General features: G+C 41.5%; 1 protein-coding gene and 1 long non-coding RNA gene across 2 annotated transcripts in view; one reads left to right on the top strand and one right to left on the bottom strand.

Moving 5' to 3' along the window:
• Positions 1–1,028: 1,028 nt before the first annotated feature.
• Positions 1,029–22,761, bottom strand: LOC139627794 (uncharacterized). Its single transcript, XR_011692630.1, has 3 exons — positions 22,622–22,761; positions 22,369–22,456; positions 1,029–5,270 (listed from the first exon to the last, which is right to left on the bottom strand). It is a non-coding gene; the product is annotated as an uncharacterized lncRNA (long non-coding RNA).
• Positions 22,762–22,981: 220 nt separating this feature from the next.
• The window catches only part of tshz3b (teashirt zinc finger homeobox 3b), a 40,584-nt gene continuing 36,075 nt past the window's right edge, over positions 22,982–27,490 (top strand). The window contains exons 1-2 of the mRNA XM_071488907.1: positions 22,982–23,473; positions 23,928–24,422. Of these exons, the coding sequence (XP_071345008.1) occupies positions 24,383–24,422 (40 nt within the window). The 5' untranslated portion in view covers positions 22,982–23,473; positions 23,928–24,382. The remainder of the gene's footprint in view (positions 23,474–23,927; positions 24,423–27,490) is intronic.

The raw sequence follows: 27,490 nt of genomic DNA, 5'->3' as shown, positions 1-27,490 counted from the left end.
TTATTGATTAGGCAAAGGTTGAGCTAATCATTAGGCTTCATCCATTTTACGGACTCTTTCCGTGACCTTTCTGCCCGGCCCTCTTGGATCACCAGGATTTCTCCATACGATGATTTGATCACCTCGCAGATGGGCACAGGGGAGGAGGAAGGGAGAGGAAGAAGAGGAGGAGAGAGGAGAGGATGGGAGCGTTGGAGGAGATTAGGATGTGAGTGTGCTGAATGTGCATGTGTGATGTGAGGCCAATGTGGATGATGAAGTCACCCTTAAATACTCCAACTGTCCACCGAACGTTTAGTGTTTTTTTATTTTTTTTGCACACTTAATTTGCTTTTTATTTACACCTATTTATCACTTACAAAACACAGACTTGCTCAACCCCAGACAAAATAAATATTTTCAGCAATTACAGGAAAAGTTTCACATCCCTCAAACAGAATTTTTTTATTTGAACTATTTGAACAGGACCTTATATCAATTGCAGAGAGATTAGCAGTCTAGATAATCTCATTATGAATGCATGAACTATAACCACTTGCTTATGGACGGCAACACCACAACCAACATTAAACATATTAAGAACATTAATGATAGTTCATGGTATGAAAATTCAGATTAATCTCAATATACTGTCACATAATTATTAAACTTGCAACTGCTGAAATACATGGTGAATATGATGACTGGTGTTCTGCAGTGTGCTATAGGCCCAACTGGCTCCTTATACTGTGCTGTATGTAAATGTTGCTTTCCTGACTTGTGGTCTAAAGTTGTTTCACTGGAACATTTTTGCATACCACACTACCCATGACTGTCTAAATATTGTTTTATATATATATATATATATACATATATACACGCACACACACATATCTATAAATCTGAGTCTTAATTCAAGTTCAAATTCATTATTTAACCTGCAGCTTTTCAGTCTCCAGTTACAGTGTTTTATATTGAGCTGAGTGTATAAGCTAAACATTAAATACACTATAGACTGAGTGAAAACACCCAGCGTGAAACATCCGCTCTGAAACCTTGACATGGTGACAAGGAAATGCCTCGCTCCTAACAGCTCTATTTATTGAATTGTAGCGAATATTCCTGGCAGCGGGACTTTAACCAAACCCAGACTGGAGCTAACATCTGCACCCAATCAGCTCAGGAGAAAACCCCTCTGTTCCTCTTCTGTTCCATTTATTCACAAAGCTCCAGCACTGGGAAACAGAATGTTTATTTGAAGTAATACTTTACTCTGAACTACTGGATGGCAATACGTTAGCATTTTCATTACTGCATGCATAATCTGTTCTGGAGAGTAATGAATAACCTGTTTTTTTTCCACCCCTCTTTCTCTTTTTGCCACAATAACCGGAAAATGGTATGAATGCAAACCATATACAAACTGCCACTTTTTTTTCCTCTGCAGTTTGCTTGTGCATATGTCATTCACGTTGCTCACTGTGACCTGAAGCTGGTCTAAAAGCCCTGATTTTGTGTGATGTCAGCATGTGCTACATGTTTGTTCTGTTCTGTGCTGTCATTTTACAATTTATTCAAACCATAATCTTCATAAATCTGTGATCGATGTTGCATTTGTGGTAACAAAAGTGGGAGCAGTTTCTGAAACCACTGAAACAATTCCAGGGAAAGGAGAATAATATACAGTGATGCGTGTAAAATACAAACCATATCACACACTTGTTATATCAAATCTTCATTTTATTGTTTTTTTTTTAATGATTTAAACACTACAGGACAGAGTACACTTTTATTTTATTTATTGCCTAGTGAACTGGTTCACCTCTTTGACAGACAGGTGTGATGTCCAGCTTTGTAATAAGCACAGATCTTTACAGAATATGCACAAAGGCATACACACACACGCACACAGTAACAAACATGCACACACCTTAAATAAGCTTTTGCACAACCAGCATGCAGCTCTGCACACACGACTGGTTAAGAAAATAATTAAAGAGAGCTTATACAGTGAGTATAGGCAGTTGAATGAACCACACACACACACACACACACACACACACACACACACACACATATATATATATATATATATATATATATATATATATATATATATATATGAATACCTAAAAGTGCTTCCTTGTATCGTTTGTCTTTCATGGGAGAAGGAATAGAGCAGAAATTGAATTACAAAGCTGTGGCTGCGATCCTAGTTTTAAAATACTGAGTATTCAAAGTATTCACATCTCAGCTGGAAAAAAGTAGGCAGTAGTAGTGGTAGACTTTTATGTATCAAAATGGCACTTTGAATCAATCATATCAAAACTCACGTTTTTCTAAGAGGTTGCTCAGAGAAAATGTTTTACAGCTAGAACCTCCTAATACTGGGAGCTATTTTTCTGTATGTAATTGTGAGCCTCTCTTCTATGGCAGAACAGTAAGCAATGATTTGATCAGTCTTCCTATGTTTTATTATACATAATCAATGTATTAATTACTAAATATGACCATTGTAATTCAGATACAACTAGATAGAGAGATAGATAAAACACTTTATCAATCCCTAGGGCAAATTCAGATTGTTCAGTAGCTTGTTAATGTATTCCGTTAAAAATAAATACATAAATAAATACGTAAAATAAAATAAAATAGATAATAATGAAACTAGAAACTACGTAATGTTTCTTCTGATACTGTCTGATACTGTTGAGTTACTAAGAAAACCATGAATTCATGCTAACTTAGATGTGCCTACGATCCACTTTTCACCGAGTTCAAACAAGATAAAAATAACAATTTAAAATTTAGTTTACATTTTTATCAGTGTCATTCATAGTGTCTTCAATAAAATGATCAGTTTTGAGGTTCTAAAGCTCTTTTTTATGATTGTTAGCACTGACCATTTGGAACATATAGAACTAAATTATATAATGACTCTGGACATAGAACATTTTATATTTTCAGACTATGGAGCAATTAATTTGTAGAATGAAAAAATAAACCTGCACAAAATGTCAGACTTGCATGAACTGTGTCACATGAATGACTTATTGTTTTAGCCATTCTAGTAGCACGTCTGTAGAAGGCAATGTCTGTCTCTAGCTCCATCACTTTGGTCCACATTGAAATATCTCAGAAACTACTGAATGGATTTCCAAGCAATTTTGACTTTTTTTTTTGTTTTTTCAAAACCAGTGTTACAACATGCTTTAAAAAGAGAAAATGTCTGAGATACTTATGGATAATTGTAAGTATCAATCGATATCAAGTACATATTTTAATGATCCCCCTATTTTTCATCTTTTTCCAAATATCTCAACATCTCCTGGACGGATTGACACAAACATTTTGACATTCATGATTCCCAGATGATGACACATATAGACATCAATGATCCTTTGAACTTTTTCTCTGCTGCTGCTATGAGGTTGACCTTTGTGGTTTTGAGTGAAATACGTCAACAGATACTGAATGGATTGCCTTTAAATTTAGTGTAGACTTTCATGATCAAAGCCAATTAAATTCCCATCAGCCTCAGCTGTACTTTGGTTCAATGCTACTGATATAACTAGTAGTCCACTATAAAGTGATAGCATGCTAACATACTGACCTAAAATTATGACTGTAGTACACATTGTACTTGCTAAACATTCACTTTGTTGCTCAGCTTGTTGCTATAGTAACATTAGCATTAGTTAGAGTTGCAGAGCAGCTTGCATGGAGATAGATGTTAGCTGTGTGCTAATGCATGAGCTGCATCCTTTGGAGGAAATGGTCATCAAAGGAGGATTTTTGCTTTGGTTCACCAACTGCGTCTGTCCTTGCTGTTGCATCACAAAGCACACTTTTTTTGTTCCATGAGGTTTTAAGGCCCTTGATTCTTTAACAGTCGTGCCATTAGCTGTGTAATCCCCTGGCTCTTTGTGGGCATTGTTTACTGCTATATTATTTTCATTACCAGTGCAGAATGAATCTTGGGATAGCTTGGGCCATGACGCATCCACACATTGGACTTCGTTGCCCAGACTGTATCTCTCAGGTACATTTTAAGCACCACTGTGACACAAAGTCTTCCAATGTAGCCAAAGCTTTTTAGTCAGATTGAACCTTTTATAAAGTCGCGAAATCACTATAACAAAGTGAAATTTCATTTGCGTATGTTTTAAGTTTGTTGCTGTCTAAGCAGCTGAGCTGGCAAACTGCTGACAGTATTTTGACACACACTGAGACTTGCTGATGATTCAAAGATAAAGCAATGTGATCTCATACTATATTGGAATATATCTCTTCAAGCTACTTTGTAGGTAAAAGCCAATTCATCTGCACTTCTTGTCACACAGCCCTGTGTTTGCCAAGAAATCCCTCACCATCTGAGTATCGTCACTCTCTCCTTCCCTCGTCCTCTGTCCTTTATTCATTTCTCTCCCTCTTTTCTCCCCCTTCTTTTCTTCACCTCTTCTACCCCTGCCGTCTTTCATTTAAATATTTCATCCAGTTATCTTGCGGCTTCTGTGGCTTGCCAAGTGTCATCTAGATCCCAGAGCCCGACACTAAAGTGGAGCACGGAAGTCATTTTTAGAGGCGTGTGTGTGAGGAAGAGAGAGACAGAAAGAGAAGAGGAAAGGGGTGGGATGAGAAGGAGAAGCAGCTTGGCCGGGGTCTGAGACGTCGGGTGGTGATAAGACGTGAAAAGGTGGAGAAGACATGGGAGTGATAACTAATGTACTTCCTGTGTACTTCCTCCTCTCCCCTGTCAACCCCTCCTGCTGCCAACAAACCCCTTTCTCCTTCAGCCTAAAAGATATAACTGATGTGTGATGCAGCGTGTGTGTGTGTGTGTGTGATTCTTCGGTGATCTGATGTGTGATGCTAAGGGGTTGGTTTGTGCGTGAATGTGAAGATGTACATTTACGTGTCTGTTGGACAAACTGATGGATGATGTGACGAGAGGTCTGTGTGTGTGTGTGTGTGTGTGTGTGTGTGAGAGAGAGAGAGAGAGAGAGAGAGACTAACTGATGGTTAATGTGAAAGTCCAGTAGTGAAGAATGACATGGACAGATGAGAGAACGAGAAAGTAGAGATGAGTGAAGCTTCTACTTAGAAGAGAGTGACGCGTTCACTCCTTTTAACAGATGACTGTGCTTCTTTGCCCCTAAGTGTGTGTGTGTGTGTGTGTGTGTGTGTGTGTGTGTGTGTGTGTGTGCATATGGTCTTTCATACCCAGATTATTGGTCACAGTGAAGTCCCAGTGCCTCACAGTGAAAGATCTTGCAAATCTCTGCACCAACCTGCAGAACAAAGGATGAGAAGCAGAGAGAGCAGGAGATGAAACCAGGCACCAATCTGAGTCGTCCTTTCGTCCTCACAGTAACACCAACTCTTGTTGTAGTTTAGAGCGGAGCTGTGAAAACACAACGACAAACACGGTTTGGCTTTTAACACATTTCTCCCTGTACTGTCAAGAAGCTTGGCGCCCCCTGACATGCACCTCCCACTACAACACCACAAACCCATGGTATAATACGCTGTGAGCGGTTAAATCACATCGATTGCACATTCTTATATTCCTGCAGAGAGCATCGCCTCATCCCAAGTGTATATGAAAGTCATGCTTCTGTCGTTGCTGTGTAGCTGGATGGGTTGAGCTTGCTGTTTTATAAATAGAGAAAAAGATGTGACTGGAAGAGAGAGAGAGGTTTATTAGCTAAAATGCATAGCCATGGTGTCCACTTGGTTGCAGTTACTAGTATAATCCTTGTCTATATGTGTCTCACCAGTACTGGTGGTGTAAGTTAGTGTGACATGCATATTTCGCAGGCTGTTAGTCTGTAATTCTGAGCTATGACTGTCTTTTTGCTCAGTAAAATTATTTATCAGGGCAGGAAAAAGCATAATTAAATGTTACTTTTGCAGCTGCAAACAGAACTACAACCCAAGAAATTGTCAAACATCATATTCGCCCCTTATGTATGGTATTCAGTTTCTGCACACATTAATGGTATTTACTGGGTCATATTGACGCGGTATATAATTGAAGTCAAAGAAAAAAGACAAGTTTATTTCTTTAGCAAACATTGTACATTTTTTTACATATGTATTTTCTTGATCCTCTGGATAATAATGAGAGTCATTGGTGTTTTGTTATGGCACGTTGCAGGTCTTACCAGTTCCTTGACAACCAGTTTACATCCCCAGGTCGTGAAATACACGAAAGGAACCTTTTGGTATCTGTATAGTTATGTACAGGGTGTTCAGTTGACTCCAATGCTAACCCATTAACCACACACACAGACACACACTCACACACATCATGTCTTCTCAAGATGAAGAACTTTAATGATCTTGATATAAGGTACATGTGTTGCTAGGAATAATTTTTTATTCTAATTCTAATTTAAATTTTCAGTATGTTATAAAGATTAGCACTTGATATCATGTTGCTGATGATATTGACCAGTATTAGTCATGATTGTTAAAGCCTACACTCACCGAGCACTTTATCATTAACGCCATGCTAATAGTAGTTCCTCTCTTTGCTCAGCCTCAGTTCTTCATGTCACTGATTCCACAAGATGTTAGAAACTTTCCTTTGACATTCTTCTCCATGTTGACATGATGGTTCATTGGTTTTAAAGCACCGATACATATAGGTTTGTGCTATTGCTACATAGCCAATGTTAGCAGTAACCTCTGTTTACTTACCAGTCTAGAAGAAATGTTACGAGTTCTGCATCAAACTTCATTCCTTTACTCATCTAGAGCTGTCTCCAGCGGTGGAAAGCAACACCACTGTCAACTCCTGTTTGGTCTCCATTTCTCATTGACTGTTGACACAAGGCAGGTTGGCTTAAACTAACCCTACCATCTGCTGCCTCAGCAGAAATCCAGATCCATCAGACCGGCTGGGTCTTCATCTGTCCAGCATTGGTGAGTTTGTGTCCACTGCAGCCCCAGATTTCTGTTCTTGGCTGACAGGAGAGGAATCTAACATGGTCTTCATCCATCTTATCCACCTCCAGGTTCAATGTGTTGTTCATTCTGCTGTTTTTCTGCTCATCACAGCTGTAAAGAGTGGTTATCTGAGTGACCATAGCCTTTCTGTCAACTTCAATTAGTCTGATCATTTTCTTCTGACTCTCATCAACAAGGCATTTCCGTTCTCGGGAAGCGTTCTCACCGGATGTTTTTTGTTTTTCACACCATTCTGAATAAACTCTAGAGACAGTTCTGTGTGAAAATCCCAGATCATCAGTTTCAGTCCATCTGGCACCAAGAATCAGCATGATTTTAACTTCATGAATAAGTAGGTGTACAGATGTTTCTGATAAAGTGGAGATTACAGTATGAATGCTTCATCTTTGAATCCTGTACACTTGGATGCAGAGGTTAAGGACATTCTACAACATATATGTGTGAAAAATGTACACACACACATACACACACACACACACACACATTAACTGATCCTTGTGTTTCTGCTTGTATAAGGTTTCTGTTCCGCCTGCCAGGCTGCTCACTGACCCCCCACATGTGTGTTTGACCTTTCAACTCTGCGCTTCCCCCTCAGGGGAAGAGACCCACTCTCTGATGCACCTTTGAACATCCAAACACACACCCATACACACACACTGATCCATCCTCTGAGTGTGTGGATTTAGTCTTGCCAGGCCGACTCTGGTCAGGCTTGTGGTCATCCATAGTAACAGATAAAAGGATATATCACTTTCTCAATCCCTAAAACCACAAGTGTGGGTTATTGGACAGACACACACACACACACATACACACACACATACATAAATACATACAGATACACACCAGGCACACTGAGTCCCTGAGTCCCCAGCTTAGCACTTGATCCTCTCTCTGGGAGGTTGACACTACAGAGGGAAAGCCTTCACAAACTCCTTTGGATTACACAAACACACACATACACACACACACACACACACACACACACACACACAAGCAAGAGCATTCACAGAGTCCAAAACTTCAGATGTCTGTTGATGGTGATCTGCTGGTCAGCATCTGTTCACTGTTGAGGACGCTGCTTCGTATTTCCTCAACCATCAGTCATCACTAGCACTGAAGACAGTCCTCATCTCGGTGTTTGAGGTGCAGGGGACACATCGGGAAAATCATGCCAGTAAACAATCCTCCGTGTCACTGAATATCCTAAAGCTAGGACTACTCGCTCTCTGCAGAAGTGGAAAATCATTTGAGCATATTGACCGCTCCTCCCGCCTCCCCCGAGGTAAGGCAGATTGCCGGCCGTTTCAGCCCGGCAGTGAGGCACTAATTCAGACAGGCGTGGAGCAGACGCGGCTCCAACATGAATGTCAAGTCAGCTAGCATCTTCACGGGGCCCTGGGGCACCTGTGGCCAGTGCACTCCAGGGTGCCAACATTAAATACAGTACCCTATTTACTGTGCATGCAGAGCTTATGGATGTTGGTTGAACGTGAGGTCAACAAGAGTTTATGTTCGGACGGTGGGGGGGGGTGTACGGACAGTGGAAGCACGCGCACACATAGACATGCACAAAGTTCAAGTGTGTGAAATGCTAATGCTTATTTTAAAAGACAGATGTTTCTCTTGTGGCTTTAGTGAATGTGGGATAGAGGGGATTTTATTACATACTATTAACTCCATCTCAACCCTATTTCCTATAAATAGTGCCCTGTTAAAAGGAAAAACCAACATTAAGTGCATTAGGGAGGTGCTGCTCCATCATGAGCCACCAGAACAGCTTAGCGCCCCAGGTTCTCCAAGTCCAGGTCTTTGGAACTTCACCAGAGGGATGAACTGCATTTTCCCAACAGACATACCCTCATTCAGTGATGATAGCAGTGGAGATCACTGTCTAACAGTGATTTAAAAAATCCCACTACTGCATATGACACATCATTTTCATACTCATCAGAGGATTCAGTGAAGCAGTGGATGAAACTTTATTTGTTGTTTCTCCACTTTTTTATTAGCTACTTTAGTTTGTTTGCTATGGCAGGAAACGTATTTTAGAAGCATTTTTTGCTATATATTTTTTTAATTCCTTTAACATCCCAACAACATCAAGACATCAAATGCTACGGCCATTTAAAGAAAAAAAAGTATTTGGCAGTCACAGACCTCTAATAAGCATGTCCAGTCATCTCATTCAGCCTTTATGAAATGACTGGATGGCACATTGCCTGTATACTTGTTGCGCGTGATGGGGTCGTCCACAAGGCTTGGCAGACATATTGCTAAAGCTAGCGAGCTAGTCGCACAAGAATGGCAGAGACAGTGCAGCCAAAATGTCCAGTTCCACACACAGTATACCTACAACACCTTACACTACTTAACAAAGCGAGAAAATAAGGACGGAAGTAGAAAAGGATACGACCACAAAGAGATTGGATGAAGCAAGAGGTTGAACCAGTCAACACTGGTGTGACTTTTCAAGGATAGCAACAACCGAGGGGGTTGACGGGCCCCAAAAGTGACACCCATTGTTGCTGTATTTCTGATAGATTAGAACCATATAAAATATGAGGCTTTTCACCAAACGCAAATATCAAAAATCTAGCAAAAAAATCACTCAAATAAATGTGAGACTAAATGACTCTTACAGTGAAAGATGCTAACTCTAGAATTGCTAACTATTGAATGACTGTAAATGGCCAAATGAATGTGCAAGTTTGATGTAACAGAGGCCAACTCCTGTTTCTGGCCCATCTAACATGTGGCCAAATAATACTTGGCCTCCACGATAGGTGTGACATTGAAAACTGTTACACTTGTCACTGCGTGTAATGCAGCTACAGTTCTTTTACAGTAATGTGGGTGTCTTTGAAATGCAGTAATTGCTGTCAGATATTGTGATATTCTTTCTAAAGGACAATCACTGCCAAACAGCAGAAGATTGCCACAGCACCCAGATGATACCACATGCACAGCCTGACCTGTCAGTCAACATGTACCTGGGAAACCTCTGGAAACACCTTTTCTTCCTTCCTGTTTAATACTGTTTACAATAATTACATATTTATTTATCTTTTACCAGTTACAGTATATCTGTAATGTTATATATTTTATTGTGTCCCATAAAATACAGTAGCTTCACACCACATTGTGCAGAGTGTAAAGAGATAATAAATGTAATGGCTTGACTGTTTATGTTGCAAAAGACATTAAACATTTTCAAAATTGTCGTCAAACAAATGAGAACAGGTTATACAGAACAAGAAATAAATACATACTTTATTATATTATTCTCTACACCCCAGGGGGGAAAAAAAGCAGAGAACATCCAAGAACATCTGCTCCTTGGACAGCCGCAGACTGACCTCCCCGTCCTCTGCCTCCACTTCCTCAGACCCTGCTGGTTGCCCTCCCTCTCACGCAACCTTCTCTGCTTCGCCCTCGACCCAGGGCCTGTCCTCTTCAACCAGATGATGTGCTTGGCTCTGGAGTGTACTCATAATCAAAGCCAACCATGCTCTCATGATGGAGGCTCTAACATTTAAAACAACATATTATAATGTGTTATGAGCCAAGATTCATGTCAGTCAATGAGTGACTGATGCTAAGGTAAAAAAAAGGTAGGCAGATACTGCAGCTGTTCTGTCACCAAACATTATAGATGAAATGCGCTTAAAACGCTAACTGCTAATAAACCCTGTTGATGATTTTGGCTTTTGACAGTTACCACAGCTAGCTGTTGCAAGCTAACCAGCAATAAGTTACTGCATCAAACTATTTTCAATAAAATTTCCTGCAGTCCTAACATGCTAGCTTGTTAGCATGCTAGCTTGTTGTGAGCGCTAACAATAGCCATGTTCTATGATAACATTAGGTCTTTTCTTACATGTACATTAAACATGAGGTAGTTGGACAGTGACAATGCACCCAATGCTCTCTCCCATGGACTCATCCTCCAGCCATAGTCAGGCAGGGGTTTGCAGGAGGCCGGATGGGAGGGGCTGGAATTTCTTTGGTTGGATAGTTTAAAAATCAACCTTACTCTTGCTGGTTTTGCCAACATTTTCTACCCCAGCTTCAATACTGCACAAGTCAAAGTGTTTATTAATCTAAACAACAATCTTTGCTAAACCTTGACCACATGCTTTGAGTTCCCTAAACAACCCCATACTTTGTGCCACTCATACTTTAGTTGCCACAATAATACTGTAGGAAAAACAAGAAATACATTGATAGAACATTTTGCAGATATTTACTATTTGAACATTTTGTAGATTCATTATAAATATTTCCACATTGTGGTGATATTAAATGGAATCCCTCATAATGTGTCTGCTAATAAAAATTGCCTCTATGTGAACTGCATTTTTGGGATGCATATACACAAACATACACATGTATTCACTCACATACACACACTCAGCTTGTGTTCTTGCACTGAAAGTGGTTAACATACAGCACATATGGAGAATCAAGCATCCCTTGTGTCATATCAGGGCCTCTCTGAAGTTAACAGCGGCAGTATTGTCACAGAGGACAAATGTGTGCTCATTTTCTCTCTCTCTTCCTTGACTTCACTTTCTATGTATCCCTCTACCGCCATTCATTTGTCTCTCTTTCCATTTAGCAGGTTTCTTATACAGAGAGGCAGTGGGGTGGAATGGGTGGAGGAGGGAGGCTTTGGCGTATCAGCAGGGAGAATGTCACACTAAGATAAACTCCGGGTGCAACTGAAGTGGCTTTGGGCTGACGTGACAAGAGCAGCGGACAGTGATTTGTTTGCGATTTCCACTGGAGCTCTCAGTGTCGAGTGGCTCCCGCACACTCACTATACATCCTGAAATATACAGCATTAGACTTCCAAGTGTTTCTGTAACCTAGTGGTTTGTTTACAGCCGGCAACATCATACTACACTATATTATAGTGAAGCTGCTAGTGGTTGCAAGTTAGAGGAGCTAATATGGGGCTTGTTAATGTTTCACCTGATCCATCACACCCATTGTAACATTATTGAGATCTGCCTGACCCCAGATGTTTTGCTGGGTTAAGCCAGTTTTGTCATTTTCAAATATAATCTATTAATAATTTCTATTAATATTTTTTTTCCATCTCTGTGTCCAGGCATGGCACACAAGTGTGCAAGTATATGCTATGGCCAGTGGGAATAGGCTAAGAGACAGATTAAATCCAATGGAGTCAAAAGTATGGGTGCTCAGACAGAACGAGGTCATTATATTTATTTCAAAGAGGAAACAAAGGCAAATGGTTATAACCTAAACTGCCAGCTGTAAACAACCACCACAGTTTACAGTCCCACTTGTTAAACTTTGACCCACTGTGCTTCCTGTAGTTGTGCACTCTATGCTGGCCTGCCGATACCTCAGGCAGGCCACGCAGTGGATTTGGTTCTTGCTAGTCTGTTTCCCTAAGTGTCTGCAGAGTTTCACATAATCGCTGCTGAAGTTTGGTTTGTAGTGAACACAACTGTCAGTGCCTGTTTGAGCTAGTAACTGTTTTGCATATTGCTTCATATACTTTTATAATCATCAGGTTATTTCTTATTTCTGCTACTGTCATGATACAAAGTATTTGTGAGATGGCAGATTTTTATGTACAGTAAAAAAATACACAAAGCATCAACACAATAACCACAGTAGGCTAAGTAGAAACCTCTTGATCTCACAGTTATCAGTTTTATGTAGCCTAAATCTTAACAAGGATAAAGTGTAGATCACTTGAATTACAGTCAACACCAGAACATAATGTTAGTGTGCCTAAGTCCAGCAGTTGGGAGGCAACATCAACACTTGAATTTCCTAGAATGAGTAGAGGCACTGTGGGGTTCCCTGTCTCAGCAGGCAGGGCACTGTTTTCTCTGCCACTTCGAATAAAGTTCTTACAGTACGGCGATGATTCATTGATTATGACAATACCAGCTTCTTTAAATTATAATCATAACTGTTTTGTTTTTTTTTGGTCATATAGGTGGGTCTATCTCATAAAGCACCTTGTAGTCAATACATAAATAAATAAAATTGATAAAAATGTGAGAAATTATTAAATATATGAGAACAGCATCTCGGCAATTGCTAAAGAACAATTAATAGTCGGGGGGTAAAAGTGAAAATAAAACACGGCAGTGATGAAGAGGGAATGGTGAAATGAAATGCTGTCACACTATCAATATAATTTCTGCAGGCGGGAGCAGTAGTGGATATTCTGTTCCCACTCATTTTGCCTGTAGGTAAATATGTTTTAAAGCCAAAGATGCCAATAAGACTCCAGCATACTTCACGCACCCCTGTGTCACTTGTGATTTTATTTTTTAATTACACTTAATCCCTTCACTCTATTCCCTTTTCTCTTTTTCATTTGCCTGTAATGATGCTCTCTCTACCTCTCTCTCTTTCTCTTTCTACTGTCTTTCTATCTTCCTGAAAGTGATTGGTGTGTCAAAAAGAGGAGGGAGGGATGGTTGGGAGAGACCCCATCATCCTCACGTTGAACATAATTAATAAAAGCAGCCCATTCCAATTTAAGAGGCTGATTAATGCAACAGATACATCACGGCATGGAGTGGACCATCTTTCTATCTCTCCTTCTCTCTTCATGAAAGGATAGAGACAGAGCGTGGCATTATTAGGTTATGACAGAATGTGCTTATAATAAATCTCTGCAGACAGATTTTTATTTCTTTATTTAATTATTTTTTGATTAACACGGCCTAAGTCTTCCAGTTGCAATTACAAAGAAATGAGAGCTAGTTCAGTTGTTGTCTTTATGCTGACGATACTCTCATTTACTGCCATGCTGGAAGACCTTGTAAAGGCCAATCATGAATCTCAAATGTGCTTTCAAATGAAACGAAATGAAACGAAATATACATTTTATGTTTGACTATCTACATCAAAATTATCTTAAGTTGTGTTAGGGAAGAAGTGATGACTTCATGTGTCTAAATCCCATCAACACTGTGACGCCAGGAACCAAAAGAAGACTTGAAAAGAGGAAGACCACCTTTAAGATCACCTTCTAACACAAGTTAATTTGTGTATTTTTAAAATAATTTTCAAGTAAACTTATCTTCTGTGGAAAATTAACAAATAAGTTGTTTTACTGCATCTCTATACATGACCCACTGATGTAACTGTACCGATAAACTGACAATCAGCACTTAGCATTAACTTTACTTGCTTTGTTTCCATTATATGTTTTTGTATAAAAAATCTTTATTATAATCCCCTTGCGAAATGTTTTTTCTTGTTTTATTTGAATTACAGTTTAAATTATTTCATAATTGAAATATTCAGGAATAAGAGGCTTATATAATTCAACTTTTTTCTCTCATTGTTGACAAAAAAAAAAAAAAAAATTAAAAAATGACTGCCTTTGTAGCCAAATCCTGATTTAGCTTATTTTTCTGTGCCATAGAGCTCCATTGTTTTCCACATAATATTTAATACTACTGTTGCACTGGATCACAAGTTTCTTTATTACAGTAAACATTAGTGCTATACTTTATTTTGAGTCAGTCCCACATACACCATCCTAGCATCCAAAACCCATAGCAGGAAATAGCCCCCAACATATCCACTTATTACTTCAATTTGCTAAAAACTAGACCTGTCTTAAGAGCTGCTCTTTTTAAACAAAATAAAATATTTGACCCTTAAAAAAATATCTATAGTAGGAACCAAATGGGGTTGGTGGACTGAACCATTGTTGGCTTTGATTTGTTTTTCACTGGATTTATTTACAATGAGAAAACATATAGAAGAATGCTGACTTTATCCTCCAATCTGAAGCAGGATAATATTTATCTCTCTTTGAGATGTCTGATCAAGTGAATTTCATTGTTTCATTGATGTGTAAAGTTATGTGCAACTATTTTCAACCCCTGCTGTTGCAACCGCTGCCACTGAATCACTGATAATAACAACTGTAAAACTAACTTATCATTAAGAGAAGAATAGTGTTGTGTCCTTTTGTTTCCTGGACACTTTGAATCTGTGCTGTGAAAGGTCCTGAATGTTTCATGGTGGAGCAGTCAGAGCCAGTGTAAGTTAATAAAGACTGATCCTTGTTTTCCTTCAGCGTAGTGGTTCAAATAAATAACATCAAGAAAAACAGGTAACTGGTCTTTTTTTTATTTAAAGAGGAACTCCCCGGGGCTCTCAGTGGAGCCCTGGTGGTCCCTTAGCTTGACTTTAAGAAACCACTATTTTCGAGCAGTGTAACCAATGAAGTACAGTAATGGAGTGTAGTGGCCTGAAGTGTAGCTATGAAATCTTCCCTAATGACTCTAGCACATGTGTGTCTGGCTTTCAGCCCTCTCATTAACGTCACTGGACACTGTATACGCTGTTGCTGTGTGTGGTGTGTGTGTGTGTGTGTGTTTGCCAATATAGCAAGGCTTAGAGTGCTTCGGTGATCTCATCTCAAGTTTGCTCACCCTGTGGCTGTGTGTACGTGTCCATCTCTGTGTTTACGTGCATACACACCTACAGTAGTGGGGTGTACTTCATGAACAGGTAAGGTCTGTCATTCTCCAGCACCTGGACAGATGTTAACGTGTTTCACCTCCTCCTATAGAAACTAGTTTCCTATTTTCTTCATTTTTCACTCAGGAGTAAATGTTTAGTTAATGTTTCTATCTTTCTTTTTTGTTCCAGTTACAGATGTTGCAGCTCTAGTTTATGAATAAGCAAGACCTGTGTGTGTGTGTGTGTGTGTGTGTGTGTGTGTGTGTGTGTGGTAAACAGGGTGGTTTGCTCTCTGGAAGAAGGAATTTCCCCCAGCAGTCCCCATCAGTAATAGTGCCTGTAATGAGCTGCAGCTGTCAGCGTGGTTTCCGCACACACACATGTACATGAAACACACACACACACACACACACTCACGTACACAGTAAGGAGGAAGCAGTGACTCACTCAGCAGTGCGCCATTACACTGTACACTGATAAACAGTATAACTCATCAGACTTGCATCAGACATTAGACACAAACATTTCCTCAGAAATATCTTCTCCTTCTAAAAATATCTGTGTCTGTGAATTTACTCAGTTTATGACTTGTTGTACAACTGAAAACACACTGATTCTCACTTAAGGATACAGTGAAAAGAAAAATAAATTTTCCAAATTCTACCCCCGACTGTTCAGGTTTATGTAAAATACATGTTGAGAAAGTATTTGTGAGTGTTAACATATCAAAATCCACCACTTTTGTCCCTATTTAAAGAGTGTTTTTTTGATCCCTCATTCTGAATTAATGTACTTAAAGACCAGTTCATCCAATCAATCAATCAATAAGACAGACGTAGCAGTCGTAGCAACATGGTGGATCACAAGTGTGTTTGCATATCAGCAAACCTGCATAGTCACTTCTGCCACATCCTCCACCTCTGCTTCTAATAATCGGAATGAAAGAAGTTAAAGGTGCTATATATAACATTTCACTGGCTCTTTAACCCTGATGTTCCGTTTGTGGTAATGCAGACCTCGGGTCCAAGAAGCTCAAATGGCTCGACAAACATACTTATCATTGTTTTATTAGATAGATACTTTTTCTAATTTTATAATAATTGCTGGTAAAATGGTTTTGAACCGATGAGGATCTTCTACAGAAAATGACACATTACTTCTATTTGGGTCACAGGCACACAACTGTAGATAGACTTATAGTCTGCATTGATAACTGGTGTTGACTGGCACTTTTTATGCAGCACAAAATCCGAAATGATGCACACATAGCCCATGTGACATAAACAGTTCTTTATTAAATATAATAACAATGCTGCAGGACCTCACCTTCATCAAATATGAAAGCCCAGTTGGTATAAAAAGGATAGGTGACCAGTACTTCAATAATTTTCTATATATTTGATTTTAACAAAGAAGATAAAAAAAAACAAAAAAAAAAACATTTGACTTTGGTTTCCAAAAGTCTTAAACTTGCCTTTTCCTGACATTTCATTTTGTAAAATTGTTTGCAGTGATTGTAATGAAATTAAGATGATAATAAAAACAGGGCTGCTTGTTTTGATTTAATTATTATGACTATTATTGAGACCAATCACGTCTTTTCTTTATATGATCAAACTGTCCATTTGTGCCTTCGGGAAATGATTCTTTATTTTTTTTTTTTTATGACATTTCAACCAGAATCATAAGAGGTGGCAGTTTATTATATTACATAAGCTTGTTAATTGTAATTTAGTCTTATTGGTAAAGTTACACACTAACATACAGCTACTGATCCAGGCTGTGAAGCATCAGTCAGTGTGACTGGCCATCCCTACAAGATCCCAACAACTTCTTTCCCTGAGTTGACTTCCACCACCCAAAAACAAAAATCACAACTCACCAAATATAGAGAAAAATAATAAAAGCAGCACCACGGCCAGTCACAGCTTTGTGCTTTGACTGGCTGGCCTTCAGTGACCTCTGCCAATTTTTATCTCATTTCACTCTAACTTTGTAGATCAGACTTTAATTTTGAAGCACAGGCCACGGGACAGTGATGAATAGGCTACATCAAGGAGGGCTTAAATTACCCCTCTCCCTGGTGGCAACACTGACCGCAAGGAGAGGTGTGTGTGCATGCATGTGTATGTCTGTGTTATATATGTGTGTGTGTGTGGTGACCTAGTAACAGCAGACAGAGAAAGAAAGAGGGCTGGTCAGCACTTGCCCTCTCAACCCTGCTAGCTCCGCAGCACACCCAACGAGGCAGGAGGGAGGGAGGACACTGGGGAGGGAGGGACGGAGGGAGAGAGCGAGAGAAAGAGAGAGAGAGAGAGCACCCACTCCATCTTTTTCAGCTTCTCATGTCAATGCTCGTCTTGTTTTTGGTGGGAGTTTGTAACTTTTAAGGTTATTTGAGGAGAGTCTAACCCTGGCCTCCTTTTTTCTCATTCCCACTCCATGCAAATAGGTGCCTTTTCTTTTGGAGGTCGTTCAGATATCGACAAAAACCTTAACACTACATAATAAAACAGTCTGTCTCAGATTGAGGTGGGCTAGGTAGGAGGGTTTGGCCAACAGCCACAGGCAGGGCCTAAGGCTGAGATGAGGAAAATCAAAAACAGGGTTTAAAAAAAACGCTGATTTCTGAGAGAGGGGGAAAGAAAAACCCAAAACATGTCAAACTAAAAGAGGTGTTTGGAGGAGGCTTGTGGACTTCCCCTTTAGGCTGGTCATCATAAGAGAAAAATCATTTTATTTTTTCCCATTAAAAATCTTTTTCCAAAGACTTCTTGATTCCTATTCTCACAGAATCTATTGCAAAAAGGATTTTAAGGGGGTTTCAAGTGTATTAGGAAAAAATATTTTTAGAGCAAGTAATTTCAGAAGAATATTATTCAGGCAAGCTTCCACTGAAACTGTACATGCATGCTAATTTCATGACCTACACACTATGTCATCAGCTTTGGTGTATCTTAATAGTCATTGTCCCACTTTCTGCCCTGGAATCCAGGCTGAGAGCGCATAAAAGGATCCAGGGGCTGCGATATAGTTGAGAGTTTGGGGGACATACACTGTAGTATATCGCACTATGTCTTTCTTTTTTTCATTTTCCTGCGGTTTTCCAAGCTGCTCTGCCAACTGTCCCTCCCTCTGGCTCTTTATCCACTCTACTAGAAACCGGTGTGCCGTGAAGCTGGTGCGCCACTCCGCCTCTCCACGCCAAAGTGATCATCACAGAAGAAGAAGACGAAAAAGGAGGAGAGAAAAAGAGAGTCAATCGCGGATGGTGTAGAGTGGTGGAGCTCAGAGATAAATCACAGTAGTTGTGCGTTAAACCTCCGCCTGTTCCTGCTGAACCGAACGCATCTATTTGCGTTTTGAAGAGGGGGCGGAAATTCACTAAAGCCTAATCTGGACTGTGACAAAGTCCCTGCAGCCACTAGAATATGGCACTGGAACTTTGAAACTCCTAGGCCTATTTACTGATTCTACCTCTTTGAAGAAAGTGTGTGAATGAAACCTAAGTGTTTTTTCCCCCTGTGATACATTCATGAAATAAACTTGATGTTGTGCTCAACCAGACACTGTTTTAAAAAGCATTACACAACCAGTTCTTGTTCGCGTCTTTAGATGAGGTCTCTATATAACCGCAGTGAATTTCGTGACTTTACTTATATTCATTACTAAATAACAACGATGATAAAACGACAGAATCCAATCTGGACTCACTAACTCCGGAGTGAGAGCCAAAAAACCCCCGTGTCACGCCGCGCGTCCGTGGAGAGGCTTTTGGAGATCCGACTCGTGCGTAAAGGCAGACAGCAGCGGCGAAGCCCCGATCCCCTCACTGTACCCCCCCTTAACCACACACACACACACACACACAGGGACACTGAGGGAGCGCCACATAACGTTACTGACCTATGCGTAAAACAGCAGTTCCACGCAGCGTGATAATGGCTCCGTGTATAGAAGTCTGGACCGAAATGCGTGTGTGTGCTCACGCTGATAGCCCCGTCATTAGATCTCTCTTTAATTGTCGGTGGAATCAATATTACAACTGTTCCCCCGTCTCTTGTCCTTCTGGAGTCTGGGGCTCAAACAGGAGCCAACGCTCCTGTGCCAGTCCACCTTCACGGACTCTGACGCGTCACCGTGGATTTGTTTCGCTGCGTGATCGACAGAGTTTTAAGAGGGAAGAGGTAAATCTGTCCACACCATCAGTGCGACTTTTAAATCAAACCAAAGGCGACAGAGTTAAATTGCATTAGTTTTAATAGAGTGATATACTGTGGATTTATCCTATAGGCCCACTGGCAAGAATGAACAATATATGAATTTTATATGTTATTTATTTGATAACGCTCTAGTTTTAATGTGCGGCACAAGCAGCACATTAATAAAACTGATCCAGAGTCTGATAAAAAAAATGAAAAATCAAAGATATAAAGTTTAGTTCTCGTCATAATCAGAAAGTTCAAAATACATAATTCACCAGTGAGACGTGGAGTCATCAGATATGGAGTAAACTGCACCATGTGACTCCAAATTACACCGCATGTTTTCCAAATTACAGATTTCGATTCCAAACAGTTTGATTCATGGAGGAGTTGAGCTAATATAAGTAATTTTCTTATTTATTGACGCACAGCTCTACCTGCTATGAAACACGGCTCCCTGAATTACTTTTTGAAACACAGCTGTTTTTTTTTTCTCGCTGCCTTAAACACAACGCAGCTTTAAAACAACACTTTAGTGTTTTCGAAAGTTTTATGGGAACGTTTTAATATCGTGAGTCAGAGGGGAATGATCAGTGCGACTCTCTTTGTGTTTCTCTCTGGCACGGACACACACACACACACACACACACACACACACACACACATACACACACACACGCGCACACACACAAAAACACGCTGCAAGTACAATTTTGAAAGGACTGTTATGTTATTTGAATAATTTTCGATGTTAAAACGCACATTATCATTATCATTTTTGAAAACGAACCACACAAACACACACACACACACACACACACACATTGCATATGATGAAACTGGCGAATAAGAGCCACAGTCTGGTGAATAAAACACACTGATTTAACGATAAGAGGCTGACAGAAGTCCTTTACTGGCTTTGGGTTGGGCTGTGTATCATGTTCACACTGCTCTTGTGACTTGTACACGAGTCTCAGCTACTTTGACGTAGTGATTGTATTTCACATATCCATGGCTGAAGAGAATACAGCTCCTGGAACTTCCATTAATGTCAAGGTAAAAGCCAAAATGTGCCCAAAAGGCGCACAATGGATACACTCTCTCCAAACACATCTGCCACAAAACAAAGTGTAAGTTTTTTTTTTTTTTTTTTTTCCACTTGAACTCAGTTCACCGCCAAAGTGGTTCAAATCTTCAGGACCTAAACCCAGAGTGAAAACTGGCTGACGCTTTGAATGAGGAGGATTAAGCCACTTTAAATAGGAGAATTTTTTTGTGGTAAAACATTTGAGTTTCATGTTCACGAGTTTGGCAACTGTTGGCTCCATCTGAAAGCATCCCCCCACCCCTCCACACACACACACAAACACACACACACACACACAGAACCCCCAGACATTGTCCTCTAACGTAGGTGTAGTGGGTCGTGTCTGTGTGTCTCTGTCCCCATCAGTGGATACAAAGCGCCTGGTTCACAGAGATAATCACACTAGAGTTTAATTTTCAGAGGAGATCAGAGACAACCTGATGTCTCAAAATAAAAACAAAATCAAATAAAACATGATAGGCACACCGACTATATATTTCATTAAACTGACTAAGAAAATTTAAAAAAGACATTTAGAGATAAGTGTGTCAGGATTTAGATTTTAGACTTATTAAAATGTCAACATTTGTAGACCCATTTTTATCTGTACTAGATGTAAAGAGGTTGGGAAGCGACCTCGTCAGTTTCACTTAATATGTCTACAACTATGAAAATAAAACATGCTATGAGATGATTTGCTGCTGACCAAAACACAAAACTCGCCTTCGCCTGGTCATCTCAGCGCGTAAACGCCGCGGTTATTGAGTCGATCTGTGCCAAGTCCTTTTGTCTAATTATAGGCTACTGAGAGCCAGTTTCAGATTCCTTATCAAAAATCCATCTGAGCCTGGCATGAAATATTGTGAAATGTTTTAAGATGATAAAATGAAAGTACTCCAATGTCTCAAAAGTCAGAGACCAGACATAAGTTGTTGTTTTATGTTTAAAATATTTGAGAATTGGAGAATAAAATGTTGTCGCCGCGAGAAAAAAAAAAAACAACACAAAAACAAACAAAAAAAAAAACACACTCGGACTGCTGCGTGGAGGTGGAAATGCCAAACAACAAGGCAGCGCGCTCGCTGATGAGCCTCTGAGAAAGTGGACTCTGTCAGATGGAGAGGTTGCGTTTGTGTGTGTGCGTGAGTGTTATGTTTGACTGTACACTGTGGGGTGGGAGGGGGGTGTTGTAGCATCGCAAGGAATGTGAACACGGCAGCTGTGTGTGTGTGTGTGTGTGTGTGTGTGTGTGTGTGTGTCTGTGTGTGTGTGTGTGTGTGTGTGTGTGTGACACTGATGGATGCGCCAATGGAAAGACGGACAGATGCTTGGGCGGATCTAACGGCATGCAGTGGTGGAGCGGCGCACACAGTCGCGGCGAGATTAGGGCGAAAACATCCTCGATCGGCGGAGAGTCACCAATCATCAATCCATCCACCGAGCCCGGTGAACGGAGGAGGAGCTGGGAGACTCTCCGGTTCACCAGGAGGAGAAACGCGGATGAGATCTGATTCCCTCGACGGAACCGACGAGAAAAAGCTGTTTCTCCGGCTTTTGACGAGAGTGAGAGACGAGGCGCAGCAGCACCACATCTGGCGCAGAGGAAGACAGGAGGAGAGAGAAAGACAGCCTTTGGCAACTCACCCTTAGTGCCCTCCCTTGTCCTTCCATTCCCTCTCCGAGAACCTTTTATCCTTTGTTTTCACCTCCGTGAAGCCACTCCGAGGATTGCCTGAAAAACACAGGATAATATATATATATTTTTTTTATTTTTTATCCACTTCACCAACTCAGTTGAAGCCAAAAACTTTTTACTCCTCACTGTAAGAGAAAAAGGGAGCAACTGCATCTCCAGAAAATATCTGAATAACTTACATGTCAAGGTTTAAGAGCTTACCTGTGAAAGAAAAGAAAAGTACTTTATTCCATTCAGCGCCAAATAAAAAAGAGGACATCGCTCGGTGGAGGGTTTTTGCGCTTCTCCGGTGACTTGCGGCGCAGGAGGGAGAGCGGAGCGCAGTGTTGGGAGACACGTCTGATTCGCTGCGTGGCTGATTTAAATAGCTCCTATCAGGCCACGTAAAGAAAAAAAGGGGGAGAAAAGTACCATCAGCGGCCAAGAAAGTGTTTGGCAGTGGTCGCTCCAGCTCGGTGGATCCGTGCGCTCCAGCACAGCCTGCATGCACGGCAGCAGCCTGAGCCCGCCGCCGCCGCCTCCTCCTCCTCATGTACATTATTACAACAAGGGAGACCCAATCAAGCACGTATCTCATCGATTCACGCACACACACACACACACGCGCGCGCTCAGCTACACACTGGCACGCGCGCACGCACGCGCGCCTTGCACACGCGCGCACACTGACTGAGTGACTTGCCCTCAGCGGATTTTTCAAAGCGCCCTCGGACGAAATAAGGTACGCCGTGCCAGGCAGGCAGGCAGGGCAGCGTGTGGGCGACAGAGTCCCGGCCGTCACCTCCTCCTTTTAGCCTCCTCCTCCTCCTCCTCCTCTTTTTCTCCTCCGCTATCGGTCCTGAGAATTACCAAAACTGAAAAAGCCGCATGTGGCTTTTTTGTCCCCCCCTCCACCTCACCACCTACAGGACTTGCCAGAGGCGAATGGATTTTTATGAGATGGTTTCAGGCACGTTTCAGCTGGTCCAGCTCCTGGCTTTGAATTGTGCGTGATTACCGGGAGGGAAACAGCGAGAGGCTCATGGACAGGGCTGCGGAGGATCAGCCCGTAAAGTAAGTACGCGTTTCCGTTCAAGATCACGCTGTCAGCCTGTGTGTGCCTGTGACTGATACTGTGTATGTGTGTGTGTTTTTGTTGAGACTGCCATGTGCCTGCATGTCTGCTCCTCTCCCTCCATCTGCAATATGATATTACTGCACGTTTCTCAAAGCGCAACCAAAGGCTCCTGATTACCCAGCTCGTCTCGGAATAAACGGGGCTAGAATAACGTAGTGAATGACAGAAAGAGTGAGAGGGGTAAGAGAGGCAAGGGTGGAGGGGGTGGTGGTGGTGGGGGAAGAGAGAGAGGGAGGGAGAGAGAGACAGGGAGCTACGTGACGCCTATCAGCGGCGGAGAGGTTGAACCGTAGAGGAGGCGCAGGGCTTCAGTTGTGTCAGCTCTTGATGTGTTGTCCCCTTGTTTGCGGACTTTTGACTGACGCGATCATTTGGTTTTATCTCCTCCAGCTTGCCTGTTGCAGCCTCCGACGCCAAATAAAGAGGATCACACAGAGGCACACGGCGCTTTTTTTACCTCCCTTTTCTGTTTTTCTACCGCGGAGCCCCCCTTCTGTTCCTGCCCCTCACCGCGTCCATCCAAGTCGGAGCGGGCGAGAGAGCGACCGAGCCACCGACAGAGAGAGCAGCCGACCGGGGAGTCCCGCTGGTTCTCCCCCCTCCCCGCTCTCCTTTTTATATTTTTGAAATTACCCTCGCATCTACTGGCTATTCCTCCTTTGATTTCTTTTTGTGTTCCAAAACTGCACATTCTCCCCTCCCTGAACACGCACCCTCCCCGATCTATGTGGGAGCCCTGAGAGCACACCCAGGGGGCAAAACTGTGTATCAAAGCTCCGCGGATTCCCCAGGCAGCCTCGGATCACCGGGGCCAGAGAACTCCCTGCCGGGCCCCCGAAGCCGACATGCCGCGGAGGAAGCAGCAAGCGCCTCGGCGCGCCGCAGGTACTCACTGGCTTTGGTTTGCATGCAATTTACATCTCTCTCTCTCCCCCCCTCTCTCTCTCTCTCTCTCCCCCTCACTCTGTTTGTGTCCCCCCCTCCCTTCCTCCCCGCCTCCCCCATTCAGTTACTTTTCATTGATATTTCCCTCACCCATATAGTAACATTTATGTAACTGCAACAACATCCTCTGCTGTGTATTTAGTGTAAAGTAACAAGGGAAGCGCAGAAATCCAGCTCTCTGCGTTTACCTCTCACAGCTCCAGTGCCCTCAACGCAACTTTTGCCCTCTTCTACCAGACGTATCCTATAATTTCTGCCTTAATTATTACTGTTATACTCATATGGTGTGGAATTTCAGCCACTACACCTAACACAATACAATCTGACACCTTACCCAGGGATTTTTAGAATCTCAAAGACCCTCAACAGCACAGTTTTTTTTAAAGTCCATTATCAAACACCACAAAGGTCATTCTTTTTATGGCCCCTTGTACAGATGAAATGATTTGTCAATTAGTCAGTTAGTTGATTGATATTTTGATAATTAATTAATTCACAAAAATGTCAAGGCACATGCAGCTGTCAGCCACTTTCAGTGCCACTGTTTTCTGCTCTTCTCATCACTGCAAACTGACTCATGTGAAGACGTCACCTGAGGGTTTGGGAAGCTGTGATGGGCATTTTATTTCATTTGTCATGATTACAAAAAGAAAATAATGTTCAGATCGATAGTGCATTAGTGTGTAGATTGTTAATATTTTTCAGACAGGCTCTGAGGAGGTCTGGTTGTGTACAGGTGTGACCCAGTGGTCAGAGGGGCCAGCCACAGGCCAGCCTCCACAGACTGCTGCTTGCATCCTGGGAGAGAGTGAGAGCCAGCGTGAGAGTTTTCAGCGTGAAAAATCCTTTCAGCTCTGGCTCTCTCCGTTTTCTCCTCTCCTCACAGAACTTGCTCTTTTATAGATCTCTCTTTACCTCTTCTTACTCCTTTACGCTTCCTCCTCCTCCTCCTCTGATTGTCGATATTGACTGTGGAATTAAGGATCTATACTGGAGAGGTTTGGTAGTGGAAGCCTAGAGTCAGCTGACTGTTAACGGAGGCCTTCGATGCTCGCTGACTTCTTTTGGGGAAGTCTGAGGAAGTTAATTCTGTCGGTCACATTTGTCTCCTTCGGTCACTGCCTTTCTCTTTATTTTTGTACTCTATTGTTTCGGATGTAGTGTGTGTTTGTTGGCCTACCAGTGACACTACTACACCAGTGTGCTGTTGTGATGTTCTCTACAGCAATTTGTGATGTGTTTAGATCCACATTATGAACGTATTTAATTTTCTTCTGTATTTTATCCCCCATCATGTCAGTATATTTCTTCAGCTGTCACATAAAAAACTTTCCTGTCTGTCAGTGCTTTCTGTTTCTGTGAGACGTTAATATAGAAACCTCTCTGAAAATTTCCTCAGAGATTTACCACCCTTGTTTTTCATCAGGCTACGTTCTGTTTTCTCTTTCCCTTCAGTTTCTGGGAAAAGACTTTTCCTCTGGTCTTAAAGATTCTCTCTCAGCCTGGTGAGGCAGTGTGTGCTGGAAGAGAGCTTTAATGGACAATTGCCATCTTTGATTTGATGCCTGATTGATCACCTGTCATCTGGCTGAGCCTTTGATCTGTTCATTCCCGATAAGTGTCAATAAATCACCCCTCCCTCCTTCTCTCTCGCTCACTCTGGTGGCAAAGCAGGGCCTGCTGAAGTCATGTCTGGCCTTGCAAACTTCTAGCCATCATTTAAATGCATCTTTGTGTTTTTCCCTCCTTTTATTTGTTTAAACTTCCTACTTTTTTCTTCTTCCTCCGTTCGCTTCAGATTTGATGTGAATAAAGAGCCGAATTTTTACATTTATTTTTTCCTCCCACTTGAGCGGTGGGAGACGTTTGGTCAGATCCAATCATTTGTGTTCATTTTCAAAATTCAAGATTTTGAGTCAGTTAAAGAAATGATACGATCCTTCATTTTTTGTAGCTTTTCTTTTCATGGTCATGTGGCTTTGAAACACTAATTACCATTCTTACTTACTATAGTGGATTACTGATGATTTATTCATGACCTTTAACATCCATGTTTGCAACTTTGTTTAACTCTTGAGCAAGTACAGTCTCCGGTATTTCCTACAGTCTAGCAGCACACACACACACAATCTAACACATAATTACATTGGCGCAGTGGCGCGTGCACACAAGACATGCTGCAATGACTTTATAGTAGCTACATATAAACAAGAGTGCAATACTTGTCTGCACACACACACACACACAGAGTGGTATGAAAAATGTAACTATTAGCCTAATCGTGAGGCGGAAGACTGGTTTGCTCCATCAGAAGGGCCCGTCAGAGAGACTTTGTTTCATATTTGATTTAATTGTCTGGCCTCTCACAGCCACATTCATCAATGGCCTTAATGGTCAATCAGAGGCTGGCAGAGAGAGAGAGAGAGACAGAGCAAGAGAGAGAGAGTCTTATGTATTCTCAAACCAGGGCCTTACTTGATCAAAATGTTTTAGCTAATGGACGCAATAGGCAGGGGCAAAAGGAATGGGTGGATGGACGGATGGATGGATGGATGCGTAGCGGGATGACTGAGAGGCTTTTTATTCAGCTGGAACGAGTGAGCAAGTGCCCCGGGACTGAGAGCTGGAGAGAAAATGAAGCATTTATTTCTTTGATGAGCGGACGAGAACAAACACAAGGCAGGAGAAGTTTCATTTTACAGTACTGGAAACTTCCTATTTTTTTTAACTCTTCATCCCCCCCCCCCACTCCTTCCCTAGCTCACAGCTGCAAGTTATAAGGTTGAGGAGAACTGCATGGCACACACAAAAAGTGATGACAAATTGATTGCGCCATAGTGATGGCAAGAGTTATGGGGAGGATGGCAAATGATAGGCCTTGATTAGGAACCAGGGGGAGGAGGAGGGAGGGGGGTGTGGGGGGGGTGGTTATTTTCTTTTTTTGTTTAGTTTTTTCCCCCACAGCAAAATCTCATCCCTTCTTTCACTTTTTCCTCCCTTTCGTGATT

Source organism: Trachinotus anak, unplaced genomic scaffold, assembly GCF_046630095.1.
Source record: "Trachinotus anak isolate AG129_WGS33_773 ecotype Australia unplaced genomic scaffold, CSIRO_AGI_Tana_v1 ptg000011l, whole genome shotgun sequence".
NCBI classification, from domain to species: domain Eukaryota; kingdom Metazoa; phylum Chordata; class Actinopteri; order Carangiformes; family Carangidae; genus Trachinotus; species Trachinotus anak.
Note: the sequence above shows the minus strand (reverse complement) of the source record. Positions and strands in the feature narration are given on the sequence as shown.